This window comes from Gobio gobio, assembly GCF_949357685.1.
Source record: "Gobio gobio genome assembly, chromosome: 12".
NCBI classification, from domain to species: domain Eukaryota; kingdom Metazoa; phylum Chordata; class Actinopteri; order Cypriniformes; family Gobionidae; genus Gobio; species Gobio gobio.
In genome coordinates, this window is record NC_137105.1 from 32,209,970 (window position 1) to 32,223,633 (window position 13,664).

Consider the following 13,664-nt stretch of genomic DNA (forward strand, 5'->3'; position numbering starts at 1 on the left):
ACACTAAATATTTTTCACTTAAATAATTACCAAATTAAGATGACAAAACGAAAATACACTGAATCCGTAAGCTTTGAAGAACCGGAATGTTTATTTATTTTTTTGGTCAAATAAAAATAGAAGGCCTAGGCTACCTCAATCCACTCCTTGTATGTTTTTGTTTGTTTGTTTGTTTTTTAAGTAACATGTCTAAGTGATGTGGCTTAGTCTGGAGCGCAGCCTGTTGACAGTTAAACCCGCGGCAGAAAACAACCTCAATCCTTCTGTCTCCACAGCGCGCAAGCCTCGGCTGACAGCGCGCGCGCGCCTCCTGCGCTCTCCGTTGTATTGTTCTTTGAAACGACAGAGGACGACTCGGGGTAATTTTTCTATAAATCATCAGGAAACAGCGGCGAGAAGAACATACACGACAATGTTTACTTTAGTAAACTTGACCAAAACCACACTATCAAAAGCCTTAAACAAGGCTTCAGATGGCACTGATGTCCCGGGAATACAGAGATAACGCCTCGCTAGAGTGGCCAGCCTCGGGAAGCGCTGTTCATTTGCTTTCCACCAGTCAGGATATTGTACTACTGCTGTATTTTTCTGTCGAAATGGTCCCACACAGTAAGTTCCCCTTCGAGGGAACTCGAACTGTGTCATCGTGACGACACTTTGGGGAACGCCCCTCGCGTAAAGCGTCTGAAGAAACAATAGAATCAGCCCAATCCTGATTGGTGTTGCGTGATGACGTAGTATGTGATGGTATTCCCGGAAGATCTTCCTCGATTTCGCCCTGCCGGTTAGCGGTTTCAGGGGGTCGGGGAGGAGGCTCGGTTGACACCCGAGGCCGGCCTCGAGAGGCTGGTTCCCTTAGCAGATTATTTTGGCGCATGGTTATGCCTCCGAATATATCTGCATGGGCCCTGCGTACTGTAGAACGGGGTTACAGGCCGCGGTTCAGTTCCCCTCCCCCGAAGTTCAACGGGATGGTCTGGACTGTGGTCGGCCCAGAGCAGATGGAACAGGAAGTACAATACCTGATGGTTAAGGAGGCTTTGAAAATATTCCTCCGCCAGTCAGGGAGTCCGGGTTCTACAGCCGGTACTTCATAGTTCCTAAGAAGGATGGCCAGTTGCGTCCAACTTTAGATCGGAGGTACTTGGATCGTTCTCTGAGGAGATTCAGATTCAAGATGCTTGAGTGTCAGTATTCAGATAAAGTCTGAGGACTGGTCTGTCACGGTGGATCTAAAGAGGACGCATACTTCCATCTTCCTTCTGTGTCACGGGGGATTCATAAGGTTCGCTTTCGGGGGCGAAGCGTATCATTATCAGGTTCCTCCATTCGGTCCACAGCATCACTGTGTAGCAGTTTAGGACTGCTGGGACTTGCGGCAGCTGCGTCCAATAGAATTTCTCTTGGCCTGCTGCACGAGACCCCTACAGTGGTGGCTGGGAACCAGGGGGGTTTTCCTTGAGGGGAAATCCATTCTGTATGATCAGGGTAATGCGCAGATGCCTTCGTTCCCTCCTTATATGGAAGAAGCCTTGGTTCCTGTCCCAGGGGCCAGTGTTGGGAGCTTCCTGTTGCCGGAAGACTGTTTCAACAGACGCATCCCTCACTGGTTGGGACATAGTCATGGACGGCCACTTTGCGAAAGGTCTGTGGGAGACCCGGCATTCTTCCTGGCCATCAACTGCCTGGAAATGCTGGCGGTCTACAGGGTTCTGAGGAGCTTTCTCCCGGACCTCTGCGGCCACCATGTCCTGATACGGAAGTGAACCAAGGGGTTTTCCTTGAGGGGAAATCCATTCTGTATGATCAGGGTAAACGCGCAGATGCCTTCGTTCCCTCGTCATATGGAAGAAGCCTTGGTTCCTGTCCCAGGGGCCAGTGTTGGGAGCTTCCTGTTGCCGGAAGATCGTTTCAACAGACGCATCCCTCACTGGTTGGGACGCGGTCATGGAAGGCCGCTTTTCCAGAGGTCTGTGGAAGACCCGGTATTCTTCCTGGCACATCAACTGCCTGGAAATGCTGGCGGTCTACAAAGCTCTGAGGAGCTTTCTCCCGGACCTCCGCGGCCACCATGTCCTGATACGATCTGACAACATGTCGGCGATATCGTATCTAAACCACCAGGGGGGCCTGAGGTCGCGCCCTCTTTGCAGACTGGCGCATCAGGTTCTCCTGTGGTCCCAGGGGAAGTTGTCATCCCTCAAGGCGATGTACATCCCCAGGGACCAAAACCAGGGAGCAGACATCCTGTCGAGGCAGGGGCTGAGGCCCGGGGAATGGCGACTCCACCCCGAGGTTGTGGAGGCCATGTGCGAGCGGATGGGCCCGGTGGAAGTGGATCTCTTCGCGTCTCGAGAGACGTCCCACTGTGGTTCTCCCTCACCCATCCGGCCCCGCTGGGGCTGGATGCCATGGCACAGACGTGGCGAGGCTGCGTCTGTACGCTTTTCCCCCGATCACTCTGCTCCCAGGAGTTCTGGAGCGTGTCCACCGGGAGGGCATCAGCCTTCTCTTAATAGCACCCCGGTGGCCCACTCGAGTATGGTTCTCCGACATCTTCTACCTGCTGGACGGTCCCCCATGGCAGGTCCCTCTGAGGGGGGACCTGCTATCTCAGGCTCAGAAGTGTGGGGTCTCTGGGTCTGGCCCTTGAGGGGGCCCAGTACCTAGTAGAGGGCCTGTCGGCGGGTGTCGTAGAGACCCTACTCAGCTCCAGAGCTCCTTCCACCAGGAGGTTGTACAGCCTTAAGTGGAATGTATTTTCCACTTGGTGTAGAGAGCGGGAGGTGAACCCAGTTATCTGCCCGGTGGCTTCAGTGCTGGAGTTCCTTCAAGACCGTTTCTCCGCCGGTCTTTCCCTGTCCCCACTTAAGGTGTATGTGGCTGCCATGGGGGCTTTCCACGCACCTTTAGGTGATGGGCCGTTGGGAAGGCACCATCTGGTTGTACAATTCCTCCGTGGGGCTCGGAGGATGAGGTCTGCGGCTTGTTCCAGAGTCCCAACCTGGGACCTGGCGGTGGTGCTCGAGGGGTTGGCTAAGGCCCCCTTTTGAGCCGCTGGAGTCGGCTGAGGCAAGAATACTGACCTTCAAGGTGGCCTTCTCCTTGCCATCACTTCTCTGAGGAGAGTGGGGGACCTTCAGGCCTTGGCTATCATGCCAACCTGCCTGAAGTTTGCCCCTGGCGTGGTTAAGGCCATCTTGCATCCCAGTCCGGGCGAGGTGCCTGAAGTGCCATCTAATGTGGCACGGTCAGTGGTTTTCCAGGCATTCCATCCTCCACCTCACGTGACGGCGAAAGAGAGCAGACTTCACCTCTTCTGCCCCGTGCGGGCATTGAGGATTTACTTGGAGAGGTCTGCTCAGTGGAGAAGGTCAGACCAGTTGTTGGTGTGTTTTGGTTCACCCAAGAAGGGCTGCCTGTTTCAAAACAGACAATCAGTAACTGGATTGTCCAGGTTATAGCCACGGCTTATCAGGTGCGCAATCTGCCTTCACCGTTAGCCGTGAGGGTATCCACCAGGAGCATGGCCTCCTCGGTGGCCCTCCTTTCTGGAGCCTCTATGCAAGAGATTTGCGAGGCGGCTGGGTGAGCCACCCCGCACACCTTCATCTGGTACTGCAGTCTGCATCTCCCTGAGACGCCTTGCGCTAGAGTGCTCACCCCCTAGTTGTACCTGGGTTCCAGCTTCACACTGGGTTGGGTATGATTGGTGCGGCATAGTTGGTACTCGTTCCCCAAAGTGTCGTCACGATGATGCAGTTTGAGTTCCCTCGAAGGGGAACGTCTCGGGTTATGACTATAACCCTTGTTCCCCGAGAAGGGAACGAGACACTGCTTCTCGTGTCCACCCAATCAGACAGAGCGCTCGCTTCATCGCAAAGAATGCTATCTCTGTTGTGTTCAGATTTCTCTTTTATATCTTCCGGGAATACCGTCACATACTACGTCATCACGCAACACCAATCAGGATTGGGCTGATTCTATTGTTTCTTCAGACACTTTACACAAGGGGCGTTCCCCAAAGTGTCGTCACGATGACACAGTGTCTCATTTCCTTCTCGGGGAACAATGGTTATAGTCATAACCCGAGACGCTTTTCCATTGCTTCATTTTGCGAGATATATCTGGTTTGTGGTTGCACATGTCGACCTTCTCCGTGAGTGAACAAATAACGCTATACAGCATATTTTTCTTAACCATGCATCAAAAAACAAACAAACAAAAAAGCGTTAAAAACATTTCAACCATTTAACTGGTAGTATTAGTTAGGGATGCACCGAATCCAGATTTTTGTTTGTTTGTTTTTTGATGCATGGTTAAGAAAAATAACTGTATAGCGTTATTTGTTCACTCACTCAATTTACCAGAGGTGGACTCCAATCAAGTTGTAGAAATATCTCAAGGATGATCAGTGGAAACAGAATGCACCTGAGCTCTATTTTGAGTGTCTTTCACGTTGTCATTATGGAGTATTGTTCGTAGAATTTTGTGGGAAATAACGAATTTAATCCATTTTGGAATAAGGCTGTAACATAACAAAATGTGGAAAAAGTGAAGTGCTGTGAATACTTTCCGGATGCACTGTAAGGGTCCTAATACTTTTGGGGGGCTCTGTATAAGATGGATAAGCTTTATTTCATATTTTAGGGTTATTAAAATGCACTTTTTAAAGCCAACAAATTTGTTGGACATTTTTCCTATTCAGATCATTATGAAACACAAATTAGCTCTGTCAAGAATTTGCCAAAAGCAAGCATGTTAGATAAAGAAAATGCATTTCTAAAACGATTGTGTAAACATTGTGCATATATAAACAATTATGCATTCATATGTGAACAATTCAGCATTCCTTTAGTATGCGCTTTAATATTCATATATCATCAGGGTTCAAGAATCTCAACATGAGTCCCACTAAAGGCAAAAAACTATTCAAGCACAGCATGCCTCAGTTATTTAGTATATATTAATGCAACATGGCGTAATTACAGAGCCTTTCTGGAACCTTCTTCCGCACTATTGCCTTCTGGGGCAATTATGCGGCCCCAAACAATGATCACTTGTTCAAGCAGCCAGTGAAAAACAAGTCTGTGTCATTTGTATAGCATGGAGCCAATTTATCAGTCTGTCTGAGATTGGCAAAGGACTCTGGCTTCAAAAAAGAGAAATAGGCACTTGATTCATAGTAAAGTCAATTCTACACCATTTTTTCTCTGTATTCTCTGTATTCTGTTTTCTTCACTGTATGGGAGTCTTTAATATAAAAAAGAGAAGTGATGGCAAACCAGACTCCACTCACAGTATTCCCTTGTAACCAGAACGTATTACTGTATGAAACATAAGAATCACTTTCTTATTTTTTTTAACAGGTAAACAGCCTATTTAAATCTTTAATCTAAACTAATCATCAAACCAATTCATGAACAAACATATACATATAAATATCTAATAACTATTTAAATAAACTATTTAAAGACTGCATAGAATAATTAATAATTATTTATTTATATATATATATATATATATATATATATATATATATATATATATATATATATATATATATATATATATATATATATATATATATATATATATATATATATATATATATATATATAATCAAACTAGGGGTAACAAAAATGTTTGGCATACCATTAAGTGTTGAATGAATGAAAGAATGAATGAATGAATGAATGAATGAATGAATGAATGAATGAATGAATGAATGAACGAATGAATGAATGAATGAATGAATGAATGAATGAATGAATGAATGATCGATCAATTAATCTTTTATTGTATCACTCTGATACAATCATGGTATGGTGACAGTATTTATTAGCATGCTAATAAATTAGTGCTTATTTGTAAATGGTTATTTGGTCATAGAGAATAAAATAGGCCACTTAATCTAAGTCTACAACTTAATATACACATCATGCATAAAATATGGCACAATATAATATTGTTTAAAGTTGTAAAGTCTTAAAATTAATACAACTGACAAAACATATATATTGTGTATAATTTATACAAAACAAAATTAATATTATTGTAAATTGGAAACTTGAGAATAAGAAGCTTGTATCTGAATAGTCTCTCTCTCTCTCTCTCTCTCTCTCTCTCTCTCTGATACAATCATAGATAGATAGATAGATAGATAGATAGATAGATAGATAGATAGATAGATAGATAGATAGATAGATAGATAGATAGATAGATAGATAGATAGATAGATAGATGGATAGAATTGACATAAAAAATATATTTTGTAAAAACTTGTACAAAAAAAATACATATTAGCCTATTGTAAATGGAAAAGTTGAGAATAAAAAGCTAGTCTCTAAATAAGCTGTTTATAGACCCAATAAGCTGTTTATAGAGCCATACAATAAATAATCATATGAATTTTTATTTGTAATTTTAAAAAGCAAGCAAAAACTTTGGTATCTCCACCATCAGAGGTACTCACTGGCTGCATGGGGGCAGTGGTGCCATCATAACTTCCTCTCCTTCTCATTCTGAGCGACCTTTAAATAGCACAGCCGCTTCCAGAGTCTCACACTGTTTATCCTAAAGATACTTTTCCTAAACTGGAGCCTTTGAGAGGAGTTTTCAGCACCCTGCTTGCGATCCAGTTTGAAATTAACGCTGGCTTCTCTTGACTGGCATCTTCAGCAGTAACTAATGAGCCTGAGAACAATGGAGGACCAGGGAGGACAAATGGGAGGAGAGAGTGGTTCCGCTTGACCTGGACCAAACCTTCCTGCTGTGGCAGCCACTTATTCTTTGGGCTTTTTCAGCCATGTTTGCCTTGACACAATTTAAGCTGCTGCTCCCCTGTTTACAAGCTAATGATGATCAGCTCTCACAAGAACAACACTGGTTTTACATTTTAAAATCCAACAAGAGAACAAGAATTACCTAAACCCACTCAGCTAGCAAACCCCACCTGAACTTTCAGGGTACAGCCAGAGAGGCAGTGAGTACATGTGCAAAACAATCATTTTTTTTGCAGTTCTGTTTGGTTAAACTATATTGTAGCACAGACATTAAACACTTTAAAGGATGTGCACCAAAGTGTGTGTTGAGATAGAAATGTGAAGTTATATTAGCTTTTGTATTATTCAAAATATATATTTATCATATTTTCTCCGTAGCTGACCTAATGCTAACATTTATAATAATAATTTATTACTGAAACAAGAGACTGTGGATGCTATTATCTAACATGCAACCTGTTGACAGAAAAATGTCTGAGGGTGTAATGACGTGTCAAAGCCAGTTCTGAAGAAGAATGAGTAAGAAATGCTGCTAATGTCATGCAGGAAAATATGTATAGCCTATAACCCTGTCAAAAATGCATTATCAATGACTGTACCCTTACGAAAAAGAAGTTTATTCAAGTGTGCTATTAGTATACTTTTAAACAAAAAAATAAGAAAGTGTACTTTCAGTCTACTTTTTATGTACTTCTGAGAAATATACTTCAAATTGCACTTGAGTACTTGAATTATACTGACAGAAAAGTCAGTCAAACTTTTGATCTAGATATACATAAAAGTATAATTAAGTATTCTAAGTATACTGTTGTAGGTTTACTCTTTTGATTGAGCAGACTAAGAAATCTACAGTCTTTTAAACTTACATTGTTTGAAAATATTGATTTATAAAGAAAGCAGATTTGTTCCTAATTTGGAGTATCTGAATTTTTGTCTAGGCTAGTCCAGTGGTGGTCGTATATGATCAATGAATGAAATGAATGAATGAGTTCACTTAGTGTACATACGAATTTACTTCAAATCTACTTTACTCTTTCCCCACCATTGACTGAATCTGGCTAATCATGTTTTCACTGTTATATGGTAGGGGGCACTATTATGCATTTTCTTTAAGAGTACTGAATCTCCTGATCAAAACAAAGGAGAAGAAGAAGCAGTACGGTGACGCATTGCTGCCACATACATATTTTTTCCACTCAAATGTCGGTAAAACAACATTTTTCTCGTTGACACGACATATATTTTCTCCTAATAAGGACATGTATTGTATAGTGATGTGTACAAAAATATGCCTGTATCCACATTAGAGAATTTATACTGTATACCCTATGTGCCTTTGTCACACTTCCATGTTTGTAAAGCAGAAGCAAGCTCAGCGTAAAATAGGCTCTTCCGCTGCCTGTATCAATGGCAGTGCCCATAGCACGAAATTGTTGTAATTTATTGATGTAGCCTACAGTTCTTAACAGATAGCCATGGGTAACAGGTGCCATGGAGCGCTCATGATTAGACTCAGTTGCGTAACTTTAACATAGTAATGATGGACCATGCTGCAGCCACAAATATCATAACTATCTACAGGCCTACTGTAATTAAGACATATATTCAAGAAATGTATTAAAAACAGAAAGACGCTGTAGTTTCAGCCTTACTCAAAGGCCAGTGGGTACGAACGTCAATCCATTCCAGACGATCTTGGTTTGCTTCTTATCTATTAAATATAAAGGCAATTAGTAGATGAAACCTTGATCAAAATTAAAATACAATTTATAGAAAACGAAATTCACTTTAAAGAAAGATCTTCTACAAAATGAAGTTGTCAAAATCATGTCTGACCCCACTCCATGTCTCCAGACATTTTGCGCATCTTACTCATGCTGCTCACTTTTCATAATCAACATATGAAATTTAAAAAATAATATAAAAGGCTAATATTTAAACATAGCCTAACTTTGCAAACTAAATAGGCTACATTTTCTTTAAACCTCTGTCCGACGAAAGCGACGGCGCATTTTTTCCTTTATGAGAGCGGAAACAACTCACAATACTCCGTCATTTTTAGCCATACAGATAAGTTCAATACATAATTATAACTATAAACTGTCTACTTTTATTTGTGTAAACTCACAATAACAACAAAGGCCGTGGATTCAGGGAACAGATTTTTTTGCATGCACTCCCCTCCAAACGCTGTTTTCATTTCAAAAAATGTATTTTGTTTATTAAACACAAAGTTTTTCATTTCAAAAGCATTTCTAAATTCAGTTCATTTTTCCAACAAACGAAATTCCGAGCCAAAATAACGAAGTTGTAAAAAAAACTTGTGAGTTGTTTCCACCGTCATAAAGGAAAAAATGTGCCAGCGCTTTCGTCTGCAAGATGTCTTTTCGTCTTTCATTGAGTTTTGTTTCGAAGAAAGTCTTTCTCTAAAGTGAATTCTGTTTTCTATAAATTGTATTTTCATTTTGATCAAGGTTTCATCAACTAATTGTGTTCTGCCCCCACTTAGTGTTGCATTAGAGACATCTAGTGGTTTAAAGTTGTATTGCATTTGAATTCTCATATTTTAGTCCCTCCTCTCTTGCCGTAGTTTTTTCTGTTTTGCTTCTGATTCGGATATACGGAGAGGACATGCAGCGGCTACTCTTTTCTCTTTGCCTTTGATCGTTTATGAAGCCCTAAGTCTGTGAGTATTTCTGTAGGAAGTATATCTACTTTGCTATAGTCTTTGTGTATTGCCCGTTTTAGTTTAAAATGTATGTTGTTGTACTAATAGAGGATAATCGCGATTAGCATTTCTCCATTGAGATCCATGTTAATGTTAGCTTAAATGCTTACTAATAATGTTGTACTAATAGAGGATAATCGCGATTAGCATTTCTCCATTGAGATCCATGTTAAAGTTAGCTTAAATGCTTACTAATAATGTAAGTCTCATTATAATGGCTAATTTTTCTTATGTGATAGCTATTTACATGTCAGACTTGAGTTGTACATTCATGTATATGTATATGTGGGCAGTTTGTAATGCCATATTATTATGTTTTCACAGTTTTACAAAAAAGATTGGAAAGATCCTTACTAAAGGCCTCTCTCTACTCCGGTTTCCTAGGTCTTTATTTCATGGATCTTATGTTAGCTATCTGCTACGCTAACCTTTTAAAGCAAGAGCAGAATAGTAAAAAGACTTAATTTCAGTCCGCTATCATAAGAAGAGAGAGAGTTATCAACACTTCAACACAGAAGCTCAGCATAGATTTAACAATCTATCATGGAGGAAAAAAGAGAAGAAAAACCTCTGCTATCCACAGAAGATGGGCAGTCTCAATACTCCTGCAATTCCAAACACTCAACCCATTCTAGTCGTGCATCATCACGCGGTTCTGCTGCTACAAGAGCTAGAGCTAAAGCGGAAGCTGCAAAAGTCAAAGCTTCATATGCACAAAAAGAAGCAGACATGTTAATAAAACAGGCACGGATAGAAGCGGAAGAATTAAAGAGAAAAACTGAGCTTGAAGTGGAACTGAAACGTAAGGCAACTGAGTTACAGGCCAACCTCAAAGCACTGAAGATACAGGGCGATGCTGAAGGCTATTCGACCTTTTGGGCATTGGAGAAAATGCTGCACCATACACCCTTAGAACATGCTCAGGGATTGTGGAAACATCAGGACGACGTGCAAGCAACCTCATAGTTGAGTCAATAGACGGAAATGTACAGATCTCGCTTCCATCACTCATAGAGTGCGACATGATGCCAGACGACCGTTCAGAGATCCCCTCAGCAGAAATAGCGCATCATTATTCCCATCTCAAGCCAGTGGCGGATAAAATCCCAGCCATTGATCCGGATGCAGCCATTCTTCTTCTACTCGGCAGGGACATACTGCGCGTACACAAAGTATGTAAACAGTATAATGGACCCAACGATGCTCCGTATGCGCAACAACTTGACCTCGGCTGGGTCATTGTAGGAGAAGTATGTCTAAGAGGAGCCCACAAGCCTAGCAGTGTTAATGTTTACAGGACCAATGTCTTACCTACTGGGCATACGTCTTTCCTTAGATCATGTCATAGTGTTATTCACATCCAAGAAAAGTTTGATAAGAGATCAACCAACGGTATGCAAACCTTGAAAGAGATGGACATACTGGAAGATGACACCGATGATCTAGGAAGCACAGTATTCAAAAGAACAAAAGAGGATGAGAAAATAGCTTTGTCTATTGAAGATCAAGCCTTCCTTGAGATCATGGACAAAAATGTCCACATGAATGATGCAAACAGTTGGGTAGCACCCTTACCATTCCATTCCTCAAGGCGTCGTCTTCCAAATAATAGGGAGCAAGCAGTCAAGCGTCTCTCTCATCGTTGTGTCACACACTAGAAAGAAAACCAGACATGAAAAAACAATACATGGATTTCATGCAGGAAATCTTCGAGTCAAACCAAGCAGAACTAGCTCCGCCATTGAAAGAGAATCAAGAGTGCTGGTATCTTCCAACATTTGGTGTCTAGCACCCTAAGAAACCAGACCAAATACGTGTGGTGTTTGACTCCAGTGCAAGGTACGAAGGTGTCTCCCTCAACGACATCCTCTTGAAGGGACCAGACCTCAATAACACACTTCTTGGCGTCCTTCTTCGTTTCCGCAGGGAGCCTTTTGCAGTCACAGCAGATGTGCAAAAGATATTTTACTGTTTCACAGTATTTGAGGAACACCATGATTTCCTAAGATTCTTGTGGTTCGAAGATAACGACTTCACAAAACCAGTGACTGAATACCGTATGACAGTACATGCATTCGGTAACAGCCCTTTACCAGCTGTGGCCATTTATGGCTTGAGACGGGCAGCGCAAGAAGGACAAAAGGAATATGGCCAAGATGCTAAGCAGTTCGTCATGCGGAACTTTTATGTGGATGATGGACTCGCCTCATTCTCCACTGCAGAAGAAGCCATTGACGTTCTAAAAAGAACAAGGGAGATGTTAGCTGAGTCAAGTATTATGTTGCACAAGATAGCATCAAACAGCAGCACTGTTATGAGCGCTTTCCCATCTGAAGATCGGGCCAAAGATCTTAAGGATCTGGATCTGTCATCTGATCCTTTGCCTCTCCAACGCAGTCTAGGCCTCAGATGGGACCTGCAAACAGACAGCTTCTCCTTCTGCGTGTCTGATGAGGAAAAGCCATTCACTAGAAGGGGCATCCTTTCAGCTGTAAATAGTGTCTACGATCCCTTGGGGTTTGTGGCACCAATCACGATACAAGGAAAGGCTCTGGTGAGAGATATCTCCTTAGAAGAGTACGATTGGGACACACAACTACCAGACGACGAAATAATCCAGTGGAAAGCATGGAAAAATTCTCTGATGGAACTCAAGCTACTCCAGATACAGAGGACCTACCTTTCCGTTTCTCTACTTGCCACTGTACGCAGAGAAATGTGTGTCTTCGCGGATGCATCGACTCTAGCTATATCCGCTGTAACTTACCTTAAGGCAGTTGATACAGAAGGACACAGTCATGTCGGGTTCATCATGGGGAAGTCCAAGCTGGCTCCCCATCCTGCACACATTGTCCCTCGTTTGGAGCTGTGTGCTGCTGTCTTGGCAGCAGAGCTTGCAGACCTGATAATGGATGAAATCGATGTGGATATTCATACAGTCAAGTTCTACACGGACAGCAGGATTGTACTTGGCTACATTCATAACATGTCCAGGAACTTCTATGTCTATGTCGCAAACAGAGTGACAAGAATCAGGAAATCCTTGCATCCTAATCAGTGGCACTACATCAGCACCAGTCATAATCCTGCAGATCACGGATCCAGGTCTGGTTTTCAGGTCCAGCTTTTCTGACAAAACCTGAGTTGGATGAGACTCCTCAGCCAGAGATACTTGATCTTCTACATCCAGAGTCTGATGCAGAAATTCGCCCTCAAGTTTCAACCTATGCTACAAAAGTTACAGGTGGAGGTATCGGCTCGTATCGATTTAGTAGATTCTCCAGTTGGAAATCACTTATTTGGGCAACATTCAGGCTCATTCAAAGGGTCAGAGCCTACTCCAAAAATACAGACTAAAATCAGAGAATGGGTGAACTTGCTCAAGCAAAACTCATAATTCTGAGAAGCGTACAGCAGGACTTCTTTAAACAGGAAATTAAAAACCTCTCAAAGGGTGAAGAAGTCTCCAGACACAGTTCAGTCAGAAGTTTGGACCACATCATTGATGATAATGGTTTATTGAGAGTTGGAGGCAGAATATCATCAGCAGACATGTCCTGGGAAGAAAAGCATCCTATCCTCCTTCCAAAAAACCATCATGTCTCTACTCTGCTGGTAAGACACTTCCATGAACAGGTTGCTCACCAAGGAAGACACTTCACTGAAGGCGCAGTTCGAACAGCTGGACTGTGGATAACAGGAAGTAAGAGACTGGTGACAAGTGTGATTCACAAATGTGTGACCTGCAAAAGATTAAGAGGAAAGTTGGAAGAACAAAAAATGGCTGACTTACCTCTGGACAGACTCACCATGGATCCACCGTTCACGAATGTGGGACTTGACGTTTTCGGGCCATGGACCATTTCGTCACGCAGGACCAGAGGCGGTCATGTAGAAAACAAACGCTGGGCAGTGATGTTCACCTATCTGAGTATAAGAGCGGTGCATATTGAGGTAGTGGAGACCATGTCAACCTCCAGCTTCATCAATGCTTTGAGGAGATTTACTGCTATCAGAGGTCCCGTGAGACGGCTCCATTCTGATAAGGCCACAAACTTTGTTGGATTTTGCAAGGAACTACATATCAACTCAGAAGATCCAGAGTTGAAAGCTCACCTGCAGGAAAAAGGTTGTACCTGGACATTCAATCC

At 42.5% G+C, this 13,664-nt stretch overlaps 1 protein-coding gene across 1 annotated transcript in view; it reads right to left on the reverse strand.

Moving 5' to 3' along the window:
- Window positions 1-6,685, reverse strand: part of tagapb (T cell activation RhoGTPase activating protein b) — a 33,290-nt gene extending 26,605 nt beyond the window's left edge. The window contains exon 1 of the mRNA XM_079830335.1: window positions 6,476-6,685. Coding sequence (XP_079686461.1) covers window positions 6,476-6,523 — 48 coding nt within the window. The 5' untranslated portion in view covers window positions 6,524-6,685. The remainder of the gene's footprint in view (window positions 1-6,475) is intronic.
- Window positions 6,686-13,664: the final 6,979 nt, after the last annotated feature.